This window comes from Physeter macrocephalus, chromosome 5 (assembly GCF_002837175.3).
Source record: "Physeter macrocephalus isolate SW-GA chromosome 5, ASM283717v5, whole genome shotgun sequence".
Classification (NCBI taxonomy): domain Eukaryota; kingdom Metazoa; phylum Chordata; class Mammalia; order Artiodactyla; family Physeteridae; genus Physeter; species Physeter macrocephalus.
The window spans coordinates 4877155-4895756 of record NC_041218.1 but is presented as its reverse complement, the minus strand read 5'-3'; the positions used below and the strand labels follow the sequence as shown (position 1 = coordinate 4895756).

The 18602-nt window shown below is 45.5% G+C and overlaps 1 protein-coding gene across 6 annotated transcripts in view; it reads left to right on the top strand.

Moving 5' to 3' along the window:
• Positions 1-18602, top strand: part of ACTR3B (actin related protein 3B) — a 112214-nt gene that overhangs the window by 39092 nt on the left and 54520 nt on the right. For 4 of the 6 annotated variants that reach the window (XR_003679673.2, XR_003679674.2, XM_028489533.1 and 1 more), the window contains 5 exons: positions 9489-9584; positions 10530-10637; positions 13803-13946; positions 16733-16906; positions 18375-18467. Coding sequence is in view for 2 of the 6 variants with exons in the window: in XM_028489533.1 (XP_028345334.1) it covers positions 9489-9584; positions 10530-10637; positions 13803-13946; positions 16733-16906; positions 18375-18467 (615 nt within the window). In the remaining 4 variants the exon portion in view is untranslated. The remainder of the gene's footprint in view (positions 1-9488; positions 9585-10529; positions 10638-13802; positions 13947-16732; positions 16907-18374; positions 18468-18602) is intronic. The other 2 variants (XR_008617299.1, XR_008617300.1) reach the window with 2 other exon arrangements.

Below are 18602 nucleotides of genomic sequence, written 5' to 3'. Positions count from 1 at the left end.
ATTGATCCCTTCTAGAGTATTTTTAATTTCATTTATTGTGTTGTTCATCGTTGCTTGTTTCCTCTTTAGTTCTTCTAGGTCCTGGTTAAATGTTTCCTGCATTTTCTCTATTCTATTTCCAAGATTTTGGATCATCTTTACTATCATTATTCTGAATTGTTTTTCAGGTAGACTGCCTATTTCCTCTTCATTTGTTAGGTCTGGTGGGTTTTTACCTTCCTCCTTCATCTGCTGTTTTTTTGTCTTGTCATTTTGGCTATCTTACTGTCTGGGGTCTCCTTTTTGCAGGCTGCAGGTCTGTAGTTCCCGTTGTTTTTGGTGTCTGTCCCCAGTGGCTAAAGTTGGTTCAGTGGGTTGTGTAGGCTTCCTGGTGGAGGGGACTAGTGCCTGTGTCCTGGTGGATGAGGCTGGATCTTGTCTTTCTGGTGGGCAGGTCCACGTCTAGTGGTGAGTTTTGGGGTGTCTGTGGCCTTATTATGATTTTAGGCAGCCTCTCTGCTAATGGGTGGGGTTGTGTTCCTGTCTTGCTAGTTGTTTGGCATAGGGTGTCAAGCACTGTAGCTTTGCTGGTCGTTGAGTGAAGCTGGGTGTTGGTGTTGAGATGGAGATCTCTGGGAGATTTTCGCCGTTTGATATTACGTGGATCTGGGAGGTCTCTTGTGGACCAGTGTCCTGAAGTTGGCTCTCTCACATCAGAGGCATAGCACTGACTACTGGCTGCAGCACCAAGAGCCTTTCATCTACACGGCTCAGTGTACAAGGGAGAAAAAGTAGAAAGAAAGAAAGAAAGAAAGAGGATAAAATAAAATAAAGTAAGATAAAATAAAATAAATTTATTAAAATAATTGTTAAGAAAAAATTTTTTAAAAAAATAAACAAACAAAAAAAACCGGATGGACAGAACCCTAGGACAAATGGTGAAAGCAAAGCTATACAGACAAAATCTCACACATACACATACACACTCACGAAAAGAGGTTAAGGGGAAAAAATAATATATCTTGCTCCCAAAGTCCACCTCCTCAGTTTGGGATGATTCGTTGTCTATTCAGGTATTCCACAGAGGCAGGTGCATCAAGTTGATTGTGGAGATTTAATCCGCTGCTCCGGAGGCCGCTGGGAGAGATTTCCCTTTCTCTTCTTTGTCTGCAGCTCCCGGGGTTCAGCTTTGGATTTGGCCCCGCCTCTGCGTGTAGGTCGCCTGAGGGCGTCTGTTCATGCCCAGACAGGACGGGGTTAAAGGAGCCGCTGATTCCGGGGCTCTGGCTCACTCAGGCGGGGAGGCTGGGGGGAGGGAGAGGCACGCATGCGTGTTGAGCCTACGGCGGCAGAGGCCCGCGTGACGTTGCACCAGCCTGAGGCGCGCGTGCGTTCTCCCGGGGGAGCTGTACCTGGATCCCGGGACCCTGGCGGTGGCGGGCTGCACATGCTCCTGGGAGGGGAGGTGTGGACAGTGACCTGTGCTCACACACAGGCTTCTTGGTGGCGGCAGCAGCGGCCTTAGCGTCTCATGCCCGTCTCTGGGGTCCGCGCTGATAGCCGCGGCTCGCGCCAGTCTTCGGAGCTCCTTTAAGCGGCGCTCTTAATCCCCTCTCCTCGCGCACCAGGAAACAAAGAGGGAAGAAAAAGTCTCTTGTCTCTTCGGCAGCTCCAGACTTTTTCCCGGACTCCCTCCCGGCCAACCGTGGCGCACTAGCCCCTTCAGGCTGTGTTTCCGCCGCCGACCCCAGTGCTCTCCCTGGGATCCGACCGAAGCCCGTGTCTCAGCACCCAGTCTCGCCCACCCCGGCGGGTGAGCAGACGAGCCTCTCAGGCTGGTGAGTGCTGGTCGGCGCCGATCCTCTGTGCGGGAATCTCTCCGCTTTCTTTTGTCTCTGTTTATTCTTTTTGCTTTTGCCCTACCCAGGTATGTGGGGAGTTTCTTGCCTTTTGGGAGGTCTGAGGTCTTCTGCCAGCGTTCAGTGGGTGTTCTGTAGGAGTTGTTCCACGTGTAGATGTATTTCTGATGTATCTGTGGGGAGGAAGGTGATCTCCGCGTCTTACTCTTCCACCATCTTCCGCAACCCCCAGGATTTATGTTTTTAAAAAGGTTTCTTTACTGCAATTATAGAGAGGCTTGGGGGTGGAGCAGTATTAGGTACATGTGTTTAGTTTGCTGTCTTTATCCGGAAATATGGATTGGTTTTATGGAATGGATTAATTCTTTATTTTTGAATTAATACCAGATGATGTTTCACCATTATTATGAATAAATTTGTTTGTGTAACTTGCATTCATGTGATGTTTTAATCATATGCTTCAGTATTAAAAAAAAGAAAAACTTGATATCTCCTGTTTAGATCTTGTTGTAAATAATGGTTTGGGAAAGTTTCATTTAAATTGGTCTCCTAAAGGAACAGTTACTGGTGGTAAACATAAAAGAAATGGAGGATTGGGGAAAAAAATGGGTTTATGATTATGATTCTCAGAACCCATAAGGATATGCCTTTAATAATGCTGAATTTGATTCAGGAGCCAGGAGAACCTAATTACATTGTAAACATTCCCTTAAATAGAAGTATGTAGATTTTTAATGTAAATTCTTCACAGATGGTGAATCGTTTGGCAGCAAGTAATTAAATATTGGTTTTAGCAAGTTAAGGGTTTTATTTTCCTTACATACACTTGTAGTAGGGAGGGCAGTGCTGGCAGGGCAGCATCCTGGTGTCATTAGCGGTCTCTGTGCTCTAGTATGTCTAGCATATGGCTTTCATTCCAAGGTTACCTGATGACCCCACGTTGGTTCCTGCAGCTCCATCATCACCTCTGCATTCCAGGAAAGAAGGCATTAAGAGCAAGCAGAAGGGAGTCTACTGCTTGAGTCTGCCTTCAACCCTGTAAGGAGCTTTCCTAGAAGCCACATCCATCAGCTTTTGCTTCTTCTTGGCCAGAACTTACTCACTTAGCCATCCCTGTCCATGAGGAAGTCTGGGAAATGCTTTTCCTCTGGGCCTGTGATTGATCAGTGGTCTGTCATTAAGGCAGAAGGGAGAATAGTTACAGGGTAGGCAAGTTGCAGTGCGTTGCATAATGATGTGACTACAGCTATGAAGACAGTGGCAAGACGAGAATTCATTCAGCTGCCTTCACAACTCTGGCTGGATGTGGCGAGTGTCATCCCCGTTGGGGGCCGGAAGGCCAGAAAAAGCCATGTCGAGACGCACTGCTGCAGCTGTTCCATGTTGCCGTCTTGCCTGTGAGTTTCTCCGTCTGGATAGATAAATCAGGAAGTCGTATTGGGAGTTTCTGTGGTCCTTACACACAGGCTGTCACCCAGGGTTTCACAACTCTTGTAAAGATTTTTTTTTATGATAGAACTATAAGTGTGATTTAGAAAATTTGAATGATATCTGTGGGACTTTTCACATCCCATTAACCTAAATACTGACATTTAGTATATCTTTTTAAGAAGATGTCGGGGGTAGGAGTTTATTTATTTATTTTTGCTTTGTTGGGTCTTCGTTTCTGTGCGAGGGCTTTCTCTAGTTGCGGCAAGCGGGGGCCACTCTTCATCGCGGTGCGCGGGTCTCTCAGTATCGTGGCCTCTCCTGTTGCGGAGCACAGGCTCCAGACGTGCAGGCTCAGTAGTTGTGGCTCACGGGCCCAGCTGCTCTGCGGCATGTGGGATTCCCCCAGACCAGGAATCGAACCCGTGTCCCCCGCACTAGCAGGCAGATTCTCAACCACTGTGCCACCAGGGAAGCCCCGATTTAGTATATCTTCATTTAATCTTTTCACCCATGCTTTTGTATGACTTTGCATTCAATATCGTGTCCTCTGTCCCTCTTCTCCCATTTTCTTACACTCTTTTCGTAATCCTCATTTTAATGGCTATACAATCCTCTATCCAGTGAATATTTCCTATCTGTTTAGCCGTTTCACTATTTTTAGATGTTTACTTTTGTTTCCAATTTCTTGGTTTTCTAAGAAGTAATATGAAGTAATCTTTGCACAGTGTTTTCTATGTTAGCATTTTTTATATTAAAAATATAAAAGTTATATATAATTTGGGGGTACAGAAGTATTAATAATTTTGTATCTTTAGCATACCATTTCACACTGAAATCTTCAGTGTACTAGAGGCCACATTATTGGAAATCTTGTCAGCATTGATTAATATTTTTGATTATTTGTTGTCAACTGGCATTTTTAATAACTTTGACCTTAAACATTTTTTCATGTGTTTATTAGCTGTATTTTCTCTTTCGTGAATTGCCTATTCATGTCCTGTGTTTTGTACGTATCAGTGTTTTATTGCTTTTCCTATTGCTGTGATTTCTATGATCTTTTTTTTACCTAAAAGTTTCTTTTGTGATAAAATGTACATAAAATTTACCATTTTAACCATTTTTGAATGTACAGTTTGGTGAATTGAGTACATTCACATTGTTGTGCACCTGTTACCACCATCCGTCTCCAGAACTTTCTCATCTTCCAAACTGAAACTCTGACCCCATTGAAGAATAGCTCCCCCTTCCTGCTTCCTACAGCCCCTGGCACCCCCCATCCTACTTTCTGTCTCTATGACTGTAACTATTCTAGATCCTCAGATAAGTGGAATCCTACAGTATTTTTCCTTTTGTGAGTGGCTTATTTCACTTAGTATAATGTCTTCAGGGTTCAGTCACATTGTAGCATGTGTCAGAATTTCCTTCTTTTTAGGGCTGAATAATGTATTCTGTTTTATGTATGTATCACATTTTGTTTATACTGTGAACTCTTCCATGTAATAGATAGGAAGCTTTTGTCAGGAGCAGATACTTTTTTTCTCAATTGATTTTTTTTCCCTTTGTAGATTATGTTTTTGAATCTGTAAGTTTTTATGTAGTAAACCTGTTTTCCTTTGATGTTTATACATAATTTTCATCCATTTGGGATATATTTGGAACATCATTTGACACAGGACTTAAACCCAGGAAGAATCCAGGAGCCAGGGTCAATCTACTTCCTGCTGGGAATGTCTTCTGTAGGCTCACTTTTTGCTTCAAACCAAATAGGCAGCTCTTAGCCAGCAGGCAAGAAATGTTCCTCAACTGTGCTCACACTTCTCATGCCTTTTTAGTCTCCTTCTCTTGATCCTTTTTTCCCCTCTACTCAATTTAAATGCTTTGTTTATAAAGTTAACTTATTAAGGTGCTTGCATTTCTCTTCATGGTGAGAAAAGACTTTATAGATCTCTGTAGCTAATATATATAATTTCTTCTGGTGTGAATTACATTATTGATGGTATAGCTGACATTTATTCAGCGCTTGCTATGTGCTCTGCCCCTCCCCTCACCAAGTATTTACCTGTATTCACTCATTTATTTAATCCCACGGACAACCCTGGGGGAGGTATTTATTAGGCCTGTTTTTCAGATGGATAGGAGGTACTTTAAGGAGATATATTGTAGCCAGTACTGTTGGAATGTGCAGCTATTATTCATGTGCTTTAAAGGAAAGAAATCTAAAATAGTAATCATAACACAGTGCCAGCTATGTGCTGGGCGCTTTAAGGTATTAACAGATTTAATCTCAACCCCCTGAGGTAGGCATGTTAAAATAAGTTATGTTGTTGTTGGGTGACTTTCAGATCCCTTATTTACAGTCTGCTTTTGATGACTTTATTATTTCTCACATATGTCTTAAGATTGCTTTTTCTCTCCCATCCAGGGAATATTATATATTGATTCTAATCACAGTAGTTAAAACTTACTTGGGGCGCTGCGTTTGAGCTTTCCATCATTGCTACACAAGAGTCTAAGCTAAAGCCCCCAGCGAGCCGACAGCCAGACTTGCTTCTTTGTTTGAAGCGATAACACGCACAGCACAGAATTCAAAAGGTGCAGAAGGATTTCCAGTGCATGTGTGTCTCCCTCCCAGCTCTGTGCTGCCCCCCAGATCCCCTTCCTGGAGGAAAACACCTTTACCGGTTCTTAACCAGAGATAATTGTGTGCAGGCATATGGATTATACATAAACTTGTTTTATAAAATGGTAATGAAATACACATATGGTTGTAACCTTGTTTTTTATTGTGAAACCTTTAAAAATTGTGATTAAAAACATATGAAATTTACTCCCTTAACCTTTTTTAAGTGTGTAGTTCAGAGTGTTACCTATATTTGCATTGTTGTGTGACAAGTCTCTAGAACCTTTGCATCCTGCAGAACTGAAGCTCTGCCCATTGAACAGCTCCCTGTTCCTCACCCCCATACACCTTGATTAAAAAAAAAAACGTTGTTGATAACAGAAGAACATTTAAGAATGCGTAAAGTATGGAGATGCCTTTCTCTTTTCACTTAACTGTTTATCATAGAGATTGTTTCATACCAGAACGCAAAAAGCTCATCCTTTTTAATTGCTGCAAAGTGTAGCATTTTATGGATGTGGCCTAATTTGTTTAATCAGTTCCTAGTGATGGGCATTTAGGTTTTTTCTTTTTTAATATTTTATTTATTTATTTGGTTGTGCCGGGTCTGGTTGCGGCCAGCGGGCTCCTTGGTTGCGCACGCACGTGGCATCTAGTTCTCTGACTGGGGATCGAACCTGGGCCCCCTGCGTTGGGATCATGGAGTCCTAACCACTGGACAACCAGGGAAGTCCCAAGGTTTTTTTTCTGATCTTAGAAGCAATGCTGACTTTGGACCTCTCTGAGGCACCTTGTTTTTTCCTGCCTAGAGAATGTAATTTGATTTTGTTTCATGGTCTTAGCTAAGAGACTGTCTTTAGTGAGTTTCTCACTGGTACTTGCTGATGATTTTAGTAACAATAACTCAGCACGGGCTGGGTGCTGCCATGAGCACTTTATTTAGACTCCTGTGAGGTCAGTGCTAATTACACACTGAGAGGAAATCACTTTCCAAACTTAGTAAAATTGAAGGTGGGACGAGCTCTCCTTTTAACCGGGCTGGTGTGGCATGCCGCTGTGCGACAGGTGTGTGTGGCCTTAGTTCAGCTGTTCTACTATATGCTTTGCTTTCTGGTTTTAATGTGTTTTATTTATGTATTAGTATTTTAAGACTTATTACTTATAAAAATAATTCCTAATTAATAATTCATTAAAAATATTTTAATGTAACTACCCTTCTGTATAATATATTTACCTGTGTTTGTTTAGGTGTGATTACTTCCTCCTGTGCTTAGTGATCAAGTTGGTACATTTCTACATTTTCTTACCTCCTCTTCCTTCCTCTGTCACCTGCTTTTGACTGATTATGTTACTAAACTTATTCTACTATTTACAACTTTAGGTTTACTGATGTCTCTGATACTCTATAATAAAACAATTATCTTGGGGCTTCCCTGGTGGCGCAGTGGTTGAGAATCCGCCTGCCAATGCAGGGGACACGGGTTCTGTGCCCCGGTCCGGGAAGATCCCGCATACCGCGGAGCGGCTGGGCCCGTGAGCCATGGCCGCTGAGCCTGCGCGTCCGGAGCCTGTGCTCCGCAACGGGAGAGGCCACAACAGCGAGAGGCCCGCATATCGCAAAAAAAAAAAAATTTAAAAAACAAAAAAACAAAAAACAATTACCTTTTGATTCCATGGTACAAAGATATCAATGTCTATATTCTCTCCTTCCATCTGTACCTCTCAACTTGATGCTGGTTCTGCTGTTTTAATTTATAATGTTTGCATTCTGTTCTATAGCTGTTATTCCCTGGAAAGAAAAATCTTTATTCCTACATCTTAAACGGATTAAGTGCACACTGTGAGTCTTTGGGTGTACTTTCTGCATTCTTATCTTCTAATAGTTAATTCATGAAGGCTTCATAGGAACCAAATTCCCACAAGTTCTTATATGTTTAAAGGTCCTTTGTTTTTGCAACATACTTGATTGGCAGTGTGGCCAGATGTAGAATTCTTGGGTCACACCTTCCTGCCCTGAAGACTCTGTAAGTGTGGCCCCATGTGTCCCAGTGCTACAAACGTATCTGTGTTGATGGCCAAGGCTGGCTGTACTTTTCCTGCTTTAAGGGTGTTTTAGGTGCTCGAACCAAGCATAACAAAATCCCACAGGCTGAGTGGCTTACACAGCAGACATTTGTTTTCTCCCAGTTCTGGAGGCTTTAGGTCCGAGATCAACGTGCTGTCAGGGTTGGTTTCTGGTGAGACCTTCCTTCCTGGTGTGCAGATGGCCGCCTTCCCGCTGTGTCCTCACATGGTCTTCCTCTGTGCGTGTGCGAGAGAGAGCTCTCTGGCGTCTCTTCCTTTTCTTACAAAGACGTTGGTCCTGTTGAATTGGGGCTTCCCGCATGACCTCATTTAACCTTCATGACCTCCCCAGAGGCTTCGTCCCCAGATGCGGTCACACTGGGGGTTGGGCTTCAACATAGGTATTTTGGGAGACACAGCTCAGTCTATAACAAAGGGTAATGGGGGAGTTTTTGCCAAAAGGCCCAGAGAATTTTTATTTATTCTTTCTTTCTTTCTTTGTTTTGCAGCTTAAATATGTGATGTATAACCATATTTATTGACATGGAAAAATGTTCACAACCTATTGCTGAATGACAAAAAAGCAGGTTTATTTATTCTTTTTATCTTTCTGTAATCCTGTTAATTTCTTCCTATTTGATAATGGTTATTATTTTAAAATAGATATTTGAATTTTTTGAAATGTCTTTATCATGATTTTCATCTGCTGTATTTTTACCTTTTTCTGGGTACATGTTTTTTGTCTGCCATTTGTTTTTCCTGTTACTTTCCTCTCTTCCCTCTCTTTTTCTTTCAGTGTTTTTATATGGCCTTTGGCTGGTTTCTTTGTGTTCTTTCCTCATCTCTGAATGAGGGGAATTCTTCCTGGACAGGCTGTGTATGTGAGTTGAGGCCGGGCGGGGGCCAGTGTCTGGGTGAAGCTGCTTCTGCCCAGCTTTTTCTGCCTCGCAGCTGATGGCAAAGATGCTTCGTCTAACCGTGCGGCCTGTGCTCTGATGGCAGGTGGGGCTTGGGGAGGGAGGCTTCTCAGCTGTTCTGCTCAGACTGGTCTTGTTCCAAGCAAGGGCTCACCGCTTTTCCTCTCTCTGGAGACCCGTGTAGCTCTTGCCTGGGGTCTGAAGTCACCGGTGTTCCCGCTTGGCGTCCTCACTCGTCTTGGTGGGGTTATTACTACCCTTGGCAACTTGCTGCAGGGCTCTTCAGTTTCAGGGTGTTTGGGTGTTACGTTATCGAAGGTAGAGTTCCCTTTTCTGTAACTTGTTCCTGTTTTGGGGTGGTTAATAAGAGCAGAAGTGTTTAGAGAGGCCTTTACTCTGCTGTGTCAAAGCTTTTAAGCCCCGCAGCCAAAGTTCTTTAAGACAGTTTCTTTAAGTACAAATTTCTTTAGAGTACACTCTGGGTGTACACTACCTGTAAAATCAGGAAGTTGTACAGCATCCTAATTAACATGCTTTTAGGTTAACTTTTTTATGATTCTGATATAGTTACATGAAACTTGGGTGAACACTAAATATATAGTGAATGTTTTCTTACAGACAGAACCTCCACTGAACACACCAGAAAACAGAGAATATCTTGCAGAAATTATGTTTGAATCATTTAATGTACCAGGACTCTACATTGCAGTTCAGGTAAAGACAAAGTGATTTTTATGATTCCCAAATGACCTTAGCTGTCTAATAGTGGAAGAAATGGTGATTCTCAAGGCCTCTGTTGTAAAATTGTGCTGTGCGTTCTTCCTTTTCCACACCCTACACACACACACACACACACACACACACACACACACACACACACACACACACACACACCATTCAGGTTTGAACTCAAACACTGTACAGACCATGTTCTGTGATTTATATTTTTATGTTTTTACTGCTGGTATAGAGTTTGTCCAGCTTTGGTCTTTTTACATGCTTGAGAATCTAATGTATTCTTCTCTGGGTGACAAGATCGATAGGATGGTTCTTTTTTGGCTTCTTTCACTTCTGATCATAAAAAAGGAAAGATACTATAATATCTGGTAAAAAACAAAACAAATGTCTCTAGAGGGTTCCCACTTTGGGATTTGGGCTCCTGTGGTTCCATGAGCTTGTAGGACTTTCTTTGAAGCTACTTGTTCTTAGTGTGGGGATTTTTGTTGGTTTTGGATGTTGTTATTTATCTGCCACCCTGTATAAGGGAATTGACTGAGATTTGGGGGAATAAATTTTTAAAAAGTATCTCCTAAAATGTTTTCTGCATATTCCAGTCCCTTCTAAGAAAAAGGAGAAGGAGTTGCATAGAAAATTAATTTGGGAGATAGCACAGGCTGTTGCCTCTGGTGATTCTCTCTGGCTTTTCTTTGCAAAACTTTGATTTATTTTATTGAGAACTTGACCCCTCCAGGTGAAGTATACAAAATTTGCGTGTTAGTTGTTCAATTTGGAATTTGAATTTTGGGGGGAAGATGGAGGTTAGGGAAGGGAAAGAGTTACTCGTAAGAAAGGTCTTACTGATTGAACCTGAGAACAGTCAGGTGCGGTCCTGGGGAAGAGTTTCCCCAGATGCTAACGGTCTCCCTGTCTTTGGTGCAGGCAGTGCTGGCCTTGGCAGCGTCTTGGACCTCGCGACAAGTGGGCGAACGTACGTTAACGGGGATCGTCATCGACAGTGGGGATGGGGTCACCCATGCTATCCCAGTGGTAAGCAGCTTCACCTTCTGTAGGCCTCCGCCGACGGGAGGTAAGGGGAGAGATGAAAGGAAAAAACCCTTCTGTGATTAAAATACCACTTTAGAAACCGTAACTGTACTTAGCAAAGGTAACAAGAGTCTTTAAACTCAGGTATGTGAGAAAGAAGAAGAAAACCAGTGTCTTCGGTGCTGGCAGGTTGGAATTCATGCTGGGAAATTTCTGCAGTCAGGATGTCAGCAGTCATTCGGGGTCTCCAGGGCTCTGCTTGATCACCGGGGGTGCATTACCAGGAGGGCCTTCCTGGCTTACGTTCTGAGCTGTCAGCTTGGGTATCAGTAGGTGTGGTGCACGGCCGCTCTGAAGGATGAGCTCTGTGTTCTGTGACAAGATGTGGACGGCTTTAGCCAGCTCATGCTTTAGAGAAATCGCTTCTTGTTTTTCAAAATTTATTTAAAAGCCAAGAAGGGGAGATTGTTCCTTTTGACTTGCAGAATGCTCTGCAGTGTCACTTTTTGGTTTTAATTTTCAAAATATTAGAGAAGTGATTCCTAATTCAGGTTCAAGAGACAATGTCTATATTTTTCTTTCAGTCCAGTGGACTATTTAAATGAATTATTTGAAGTTTGCTTTTTTGAAGATGAATCGAAGCTGCCTGCAAGGGGGGACACAGTGGACAGTCAGACCTCCTCTTCCTTCTCATCTTCCTCCTCCAGGCCTCCTGCTCAGAGAACCCTGTTACTAGTTATTTATGTATATTACAGGCATATTTTCTGCCTATATGGGGTGTGTGTGTGTGTGTGTGTGTGTGTATAGCTCCTTTTAAAAATGCAAACTGGTTTGTTTTTTTTTTAAACCATTTACTTTAATTGAAAAAAGAGCCACTGTTTTCATTTCAGGAAGTCGAAGGAATGATGTACTAATAGGCTAAGGCCTTAGTTCCTGAAAGGCCAGGAATCACTGCAGGGGAAGGTCGATGTGTCGTCCCCGCGCCCTTGCCAGTGTGCCCTCCGCGGGGTGAGGGAGGCGGGGCAGAGCCTTCTCTGTGCTCGGAGCGCCCCTCGGCTGGGCTCCGAGCACTTCCTCCTTTGTGGGCTGTAACAATTGTTCGTGCCCCTTGAGGAGTCATGCTGACCGGCCTTCTCTTGAGGGTTGCCCTCAAAGATGAGCACAGACCAAGGTCCGGAGAGGTGCTTGTGGGCCCTGCTTCTTTGCCTTCCTCATCCATCTGATTGAGGAGGAGAAAAGAAAACGGATGCCACACAGTGTACAGGCCCACAGAGAAAGCCGTTGCTCAACTTTTTTATGTTTCTTAGTTCAGTTTTTTTGCTGATTATAAAAATTACATTTGTTGTGCAAAATTTGGACAAAATAGAGAAATGTGAAGAAGAAAATGAAATGACTCATAAACCCACCTGGAGGGCTGCATCATACTTTTGGTTGTATAGCCTTCTGAGCTCTTTTTCTTAAACACACGTGGGCACTTTTTAAGCAAAATTGGAATATCCTATGTCTGATTTTGTATTCTAATTGTACAGTGTAATCCTAAAATTATCTTTTGCATGTTGGTTTAATCCCTAATATTTTTTCCTAAGGTTAAATATTCTGTGAAAAAATAGTAATCACATAATAGCCCATCATGTGGGTATAACATTACTCCCTTATTTTCCTGTTGTTGGACTTGTGGGTTGTTATAATATATTTAATGCTGCGATGAAGCTGATACTTAACACTGGTTGAATTCATTTTAGAAAATGTCATATGTAAGGCATGGATTATAAAAATTGTGAATAGTTTGTGTTAGAACTCATATTCTTAGGAGTTTTGCAGTTGATCTTTATTATTTTAATCATTTGTACATACCTTTTATCTTGATCTTAAAATAGTTTATAAATGGCTCGGACTCTTCGGAAAGGCCACACCTGCTCTTACTTGTAGAAGTAGGTACATCAGAAGAAAGCACACGAGGAATTCAGTGACTTGTTCTTGCAGCTTAACCGGTGACCGTATCTGTGCTTACGATCGTTAGAACTGATGCCCCCGAAACGTGGAGTCACTCCTGTTCCTCTGTCTCGGGGGCGCCTGGCACAGAAGCCACTGCTTCACGGGAATTGCGGAGTGTTTCTTCTGTACCTGGTGAAGCTGGGTAGGGCTTCTCTCTCTGACTGTCAGCTCTGTAGAGCAGCCGGAGGCTCCGAGCCTGGCTTCCGTGGCGCCATGCCCGCAGGGAGACACACAGTGGACAGCCAGACCTCCTCTTCCTTCTCGTCTTCCTCCTCCAGGCCCCCTGCTCAGAGAACCCTGTTGTTACTAGTTATTTATGTATATTACAAGCATGTTTTCTGCATATATGGGGTGTGTGTGTGTGTATAGCTCCTTTTAAACGGTGTGGGCCCTCGGGCCGAGCTGCGGGCCGCGGGCAAAGGGCCGTAGCTCCCTTCCTGGCGCTGGCAGGGGGCGGCCCAGCGAGAGGATCCCAGCTCCTCCCAGCGTGGTCTCACACGGCTGAGCGTTTGGGTGAACTGGCCAGAATCGCTCCTAACGAGTGCCGCTCTTTGTACAGTAAACGGGACCGTTTATTGAGTACTCAACTACCAGTCCCAAACAGGGCTGTGAGCTGGACTTACTCCGCTTCATGAATTCTGTATTACAAACCCCGTTTGCCCCATATTATGGCTGAAGGAACTGAGGATGAAACATGTTACCAGACGTGTCCACAGTCACTCAGCCCACAGATGTGGAACCGGATTGAGTCCAGGTTGTTAGAAGTCATGTCCTGCCCGCTAACCAAATGGTTGACTTTTAAATACACGTCGATCTGTAGTTGTTTTAATGATTTTATAGGTAAACTTCTTCTTTTTTGTTAGAGGAAGAAAAAAATGATTGATCCATTGTTCTGACAAACGGCAGTACTTTTTGGAAATGAACCATTTTATGTGGTTTTCCTCTTCACATTCCTGACGAAGACGTCATTTTGGTGGCTTACGGGGCATCTCCGGTTCTACTAACGGAATTGTGCCTGCGGTCGTTTGAAAAGACCTCCAGGCCCGAGCTGTGCACAGAGCGGGGCACTCAGTAAACGTAGTGACGCGAGCGGGGCGGGAGACTGACTTAGCGCCCAGGGAGCCCTTCTCTCCTGGAGTCGCTCACACGCCGTCTGTCTCCTCTTCTTCCTAGGCAGAAGGGTATGTCATTGGGAGCTGCATCAAACACATCCCTATCGCAGGGAGAGATATTACGTATTTCATGCAACAGCTGCTGAGGGAGCGGGAGGTGGGGATTCCTCCGGAGCAGTCGCTGGAGACTGCCAAAGCCATCAAGGTAAAAGCAGGAGCAAACGGGGCCGGCTTGCGGGTGAGAGAGGAATGGTGTTTGGGTGCTTCCCTTGCTGCTGAGACCCCCCGCCCGCCCTTTACCTTCCTTCCTCCCCACTCCCCACGAATGTGGGTCTCCATCTGTTTACGCTTGTGGAGCGTCCAGCTCTACATGAGAACAGGCTGATCGCTGGGATTGAGCGCCCTACCTGGTCAGCATCGTTTCATTGGCGCCTGATCAGGTAGAACCTTCAGTTAGCTGGATGTGCCGCCCCCGTCTCCCTCCAAGTTCATTTCTAGAGTAAGGAACAGGCAGCAGCAGCGACCGTTAGGAACCCTGTGAAGTCAGCCAGGATTCAAACTAATGTCCAGTACCTGTAGTCTGTGGTTCTGTGCCCTGTGAATCACAGCTCAGAGTAATGCTGTTCTAGGGTGGAATCATAAAACAGAATCCACATGTAGTGTCCAGACTGTAATTACCATGCTGGAAAAGTTACGGGAGGTTTTAAAATTAAATCGATAAGAGTAGAAGAAAAATGGCTCATTGGTCCTTTTTTAAAATGCCCGCTTGGCCTGGTCCATCAGTCTGGTCTTTGTATGACTCTGTATGTGGCAGTTGACAGACCCTGTTGAAAGGAGCTTTCTTTTCAGGTTGCAAAATTAGGACAAATTATTGTGTTTTTTTTAAGCCCAAATGCAAGAGATTCTTGGTGATACAAGTGTGATCTTCGTATAGATGAAGCGCAAGCCTTTTGTTTGTTTCTGGAGAAGAATTTAAGCGTGGGGGTGACACATGGCCTGGAGCGTACACCTAGCTCCTGAGCCGCGGGGGAGTTCAACCCGTTCTCCTGCGCCCCCGTCGCCGCTCCCCGACTCCCTCGCACTAAGCACCCAGGACCGTGCTGGCTAAAAGGAAAGGAAGCACGGGGCGGGGGCGGGACTCCCGCGTTTCACCCGCCACTCTTGGTGCACACAGGTGTTTTTGAGCCCGGGCGCACTGGCAGTGGTCAGGGCTCCTGTGAGGGGGGGCCCGCTGCCCCGTGTGCCCGGGACGGGAGCACCTCGCGTGCCCAGCCAAGGCGCCAGGGCCTGTCCTTTCCTTCCGGTGGGAGGGTTATAGAAGCAACAGAAGACTTTCTTTTTAGAATAAAATATTTCCCCAACTTTCCCTCTTCCTCTCCTTGCCTTTCTTCAAGGAAAGAGATTTGGATCTCAGATCCAGGTTCCCTCACCACCGCCTCTTTCACAGATGGGACCCGACCCTCGGGGTGGACGTGGGGTGAGCAGAGCCCTCGGTGTGACGATCGGGCGGCGTTCCCTTTACTTGCCGGCTCTCTGGGGTCGGTTCTGACGCTGACCCTGGAGCCGGCCCGTCCAGGCCCCAATAGCGTGTCGCTGTGCAGTGAGGGCCAGGAGTGCAGGAGACCCCTCGCGTTCCCTCCAGATGAGCTGCACGGGCCCTGCTCTTGGCTCTCGCCTCACCTCTCTCTGTGACGGAGGAGGTCCTGGAGAGGGTGGTTAGATCCCCTGCGTCCTCTCACCCCCGGGGTCACAGGTGGGCCTGGGGCCGGCGGGCTCGCGCGCACACTGTCCTTGCAGCGGGGGCCCAGAACTTGGGGCTGGCCGGGCCGCTCGCCATCCCGCTTCACCGAGCCGTTTCATGTCATCAGCGAAGCCAGCTGAGGAGCCCTAAGAAATTGACCAGGCCTCTTAAGGCAGCGTGACGTTTCTGTCTCCAGTCTGTGGATTTAAAGTCATACGGACTGACTCGCTCTGCTGTCAGCGAGCAGGGTTGTGTAGCTTATAATTCGACAGAGCGTATCAGGGAGGGTATTGGGATCTGTTTCAGGGAGTCCCGGAAGCTTTAAACTTGATACATGAAAAGACCTTCAGCGGTCCTTCTGCAGCGTGTAGTGAGCACCAGCTGTGTGCCTGGTGTTGAGCAAAGCCCTCCTCGCCCACGGGCAGCTTCCTTTCGGAGTCTGCCACCCAAGTGCCACCTGCTGCTTTGCTGAGCTTGGCTCTCAGGACAGATGATAGACCCAGAGACCCCCGGTCGGGCGCCACCAGATGCTGGGGAGACACTTTGCACCTGTCAGGCTGGTCCGGTGCTGGGGTGGAGACCACGAGTGGGTTCTCACGTACGGGCGTACGGCAGCTCCGTCCCGCCTGAGTGGGCCTTTTCTTTTGTCCGTGGTACCTGCCGCCTGCTAGCGTGCTGTGTCATCACGGCTGTCACTTTACTCTCTGGACTCTCAGCCAGAGCGTATGCTCCAGCGGGCAGGGGTCTGTGTGTGTTTCGTTCACTTGGCGCATCCCGTGTGCCTAGGCACTCAGTGAATACTGTCGTGGAGCCGCTGACCGTGCTGTGTCGGGCTGCACAGCAGGTTCACGACCCACCGGTGGGCCGTGGTAGGCATGGGGGTGAGATCCACCGCGTTGATCGCGGGGAATGCGGTCTACTGGTGCAGGGCGGATGGCGGCGTGTGCCCAGCCACGCGCTGTGTAGGGGCCCAGGAGGGATAAGGAAAGCGGAGAGGGATACCTTTAGACATCACTTCGGATGATATGCAGCAGAATTTGATAGGGTAAGGCTGAGGTTCATAGCCGAGCTGCAAAGGAAGCAGATTTACAAGTCCAGAGCGTAGTCATGAAAAGTCTGTGAGGCTTGGCCACGTGGCCCTACTGGAGTTGTGTGTGGGTGGGACTCATTTCAGGGTGTTTGATGCTGGGGGTTACCGGGTACTTGTCAGAGGGCCGACTCTGGTGACATCTCTTCGTGTGTGTCTGCAGGAGAAATACTGTTACATTTGCCCTGATATCGTCAAGGAATTTGCCAAGTATGATGTGGATCCTCAGAAGTGGATCAAACAGTACACGGGCATCAATGCAGTCAACCAGAAGAAGTTCATTATAGATGTTGGCTACGAAAGGTTCCTGGGCCCCGAGATTTTCTTTCACCCGGAGGTAAGGTGTTAGCTTTTTGAGCGTGAGGTCTGGCACATGTGGAGCGATACTGCCACCTCGTGTGTGTACGGAGAGTCCCCGGTGGGGTTTCCTGAGCAGCTCTCAGGCCGCCTGTCGTGAGGACGCTGGGGTACACGCTGCGCCCTCTGCAGCTCTTACAGCCCCTGTGCAGGTTGCCTGCTTGACCGATGCCCCTCTTTAGACTTGGTTCTCCGTTAGAGGTAATGAGTGATTAGGGAGAAGGCTGTAAGAGCAATAGAAGATGATGGAAATGAAATTAATCCATAGTAATATGAAAACTAGTTAATCCCGGGGACCGAATGCAATCTGCCTTTGTATGGGAGTAGGGTAACGTGTAACATGTAACCTTTCCATCCTTGGTGATGGTCCATCCTAGTTGCAGTTTTTAACCCCAGACAGCTGGTCCTGCTTTGTTCCCTGCTGCAAGTTAGTTAAAGCTTCTGTCTGAGGACTGACCTTTCCATTAGTTAGATGGGCTTCAGGAATTACAGATATCATCATTTTAACTATAGTCACAAAGAATTATTATTACTTTTGCAGAAGCAGTCATCAAGAGGCAACATTTTCAGGTTTAAATAAAGTGGATTTTATTTGTATTTTGGTATATTTTTCTGCCTAGTTCGGTTTACATTTGATAGGTAGGTTACAAACTGCTGCCTGTTTTTAGATGTGTATGACCGTTTTGTATAGGGAAATGGCACACAATGTATGCCTTACTATAACCTAATAATCATGCCTTTGATATTACTGATTTAAAAGTCATAAAACCGAAAATGTCCAGTGAACAGCTGGTGCGCCACCGGATGTTACCTTCTTCCCCCTGAGTACATTAACGCTTTCCTTGAGTTTTGAAGCGTATTTAAAATTTTTTTAAGTTGAATTATTTATACTTTAACTTATTTAACTGACGGAATTGACTCCAAGACTGTTTCCTCAGTGACGTGATTGCTACCATATTGACTGTTTCATTTAAAAGCCACCCCCCTGAACCCTCACCAGGCTTCTAGCTCAGGTTTACAGTGTGATCTCTCATTGACTGTGTTTTTTTCTTATATCACAGCTAGTTTTTTCATGAGGTTCATGTTCATAAGTGGTGCACTTATTCTGTACTCGTGGCGTTCTCATGACCCGTCACATACATCACGCACACGCGTTTCACACTCCGACAGCAGGACCCACCGTGTGTCCTAACGCAGAGCTGGTCTGTTTTTGCTACTCTGTGATGCTTTCCCCTTGCTGACCCCACACGTGTCATCTCCTGAGGGCACATGTCACCATCACCCCTTGCACAGTCACTTGGGTTCTTCTGACATACGAACATTTGACGTAGTCATTCCAGTGTGACGGTTTTAAAGGTATAGTACATTCTGTATTTGTTAAAGTTACTTTTTAAAAAGGTTATTGAGAAAAATGTGTAATGTTTCTTTTATACTTATATGAAATTCAGTTTGCCAACCCAGACTTTATGGAGTCCATCTCGGACGTTGTTGATGAAGTCATACAGAACTGCCCCATCGACGTCCGTCGTCCGCTGTATAAGGTATAAGCTGCCTGGGTAAGGTGCTCGGGTTCATGGGTTCATTCCACAGTTAAAGGCCCAGCATTCTTGGAATAATCGCTCTTAACGTCAGTATGCAGATATTCCCGTTTCACTCCTGTCTTACAGGATTTGTTA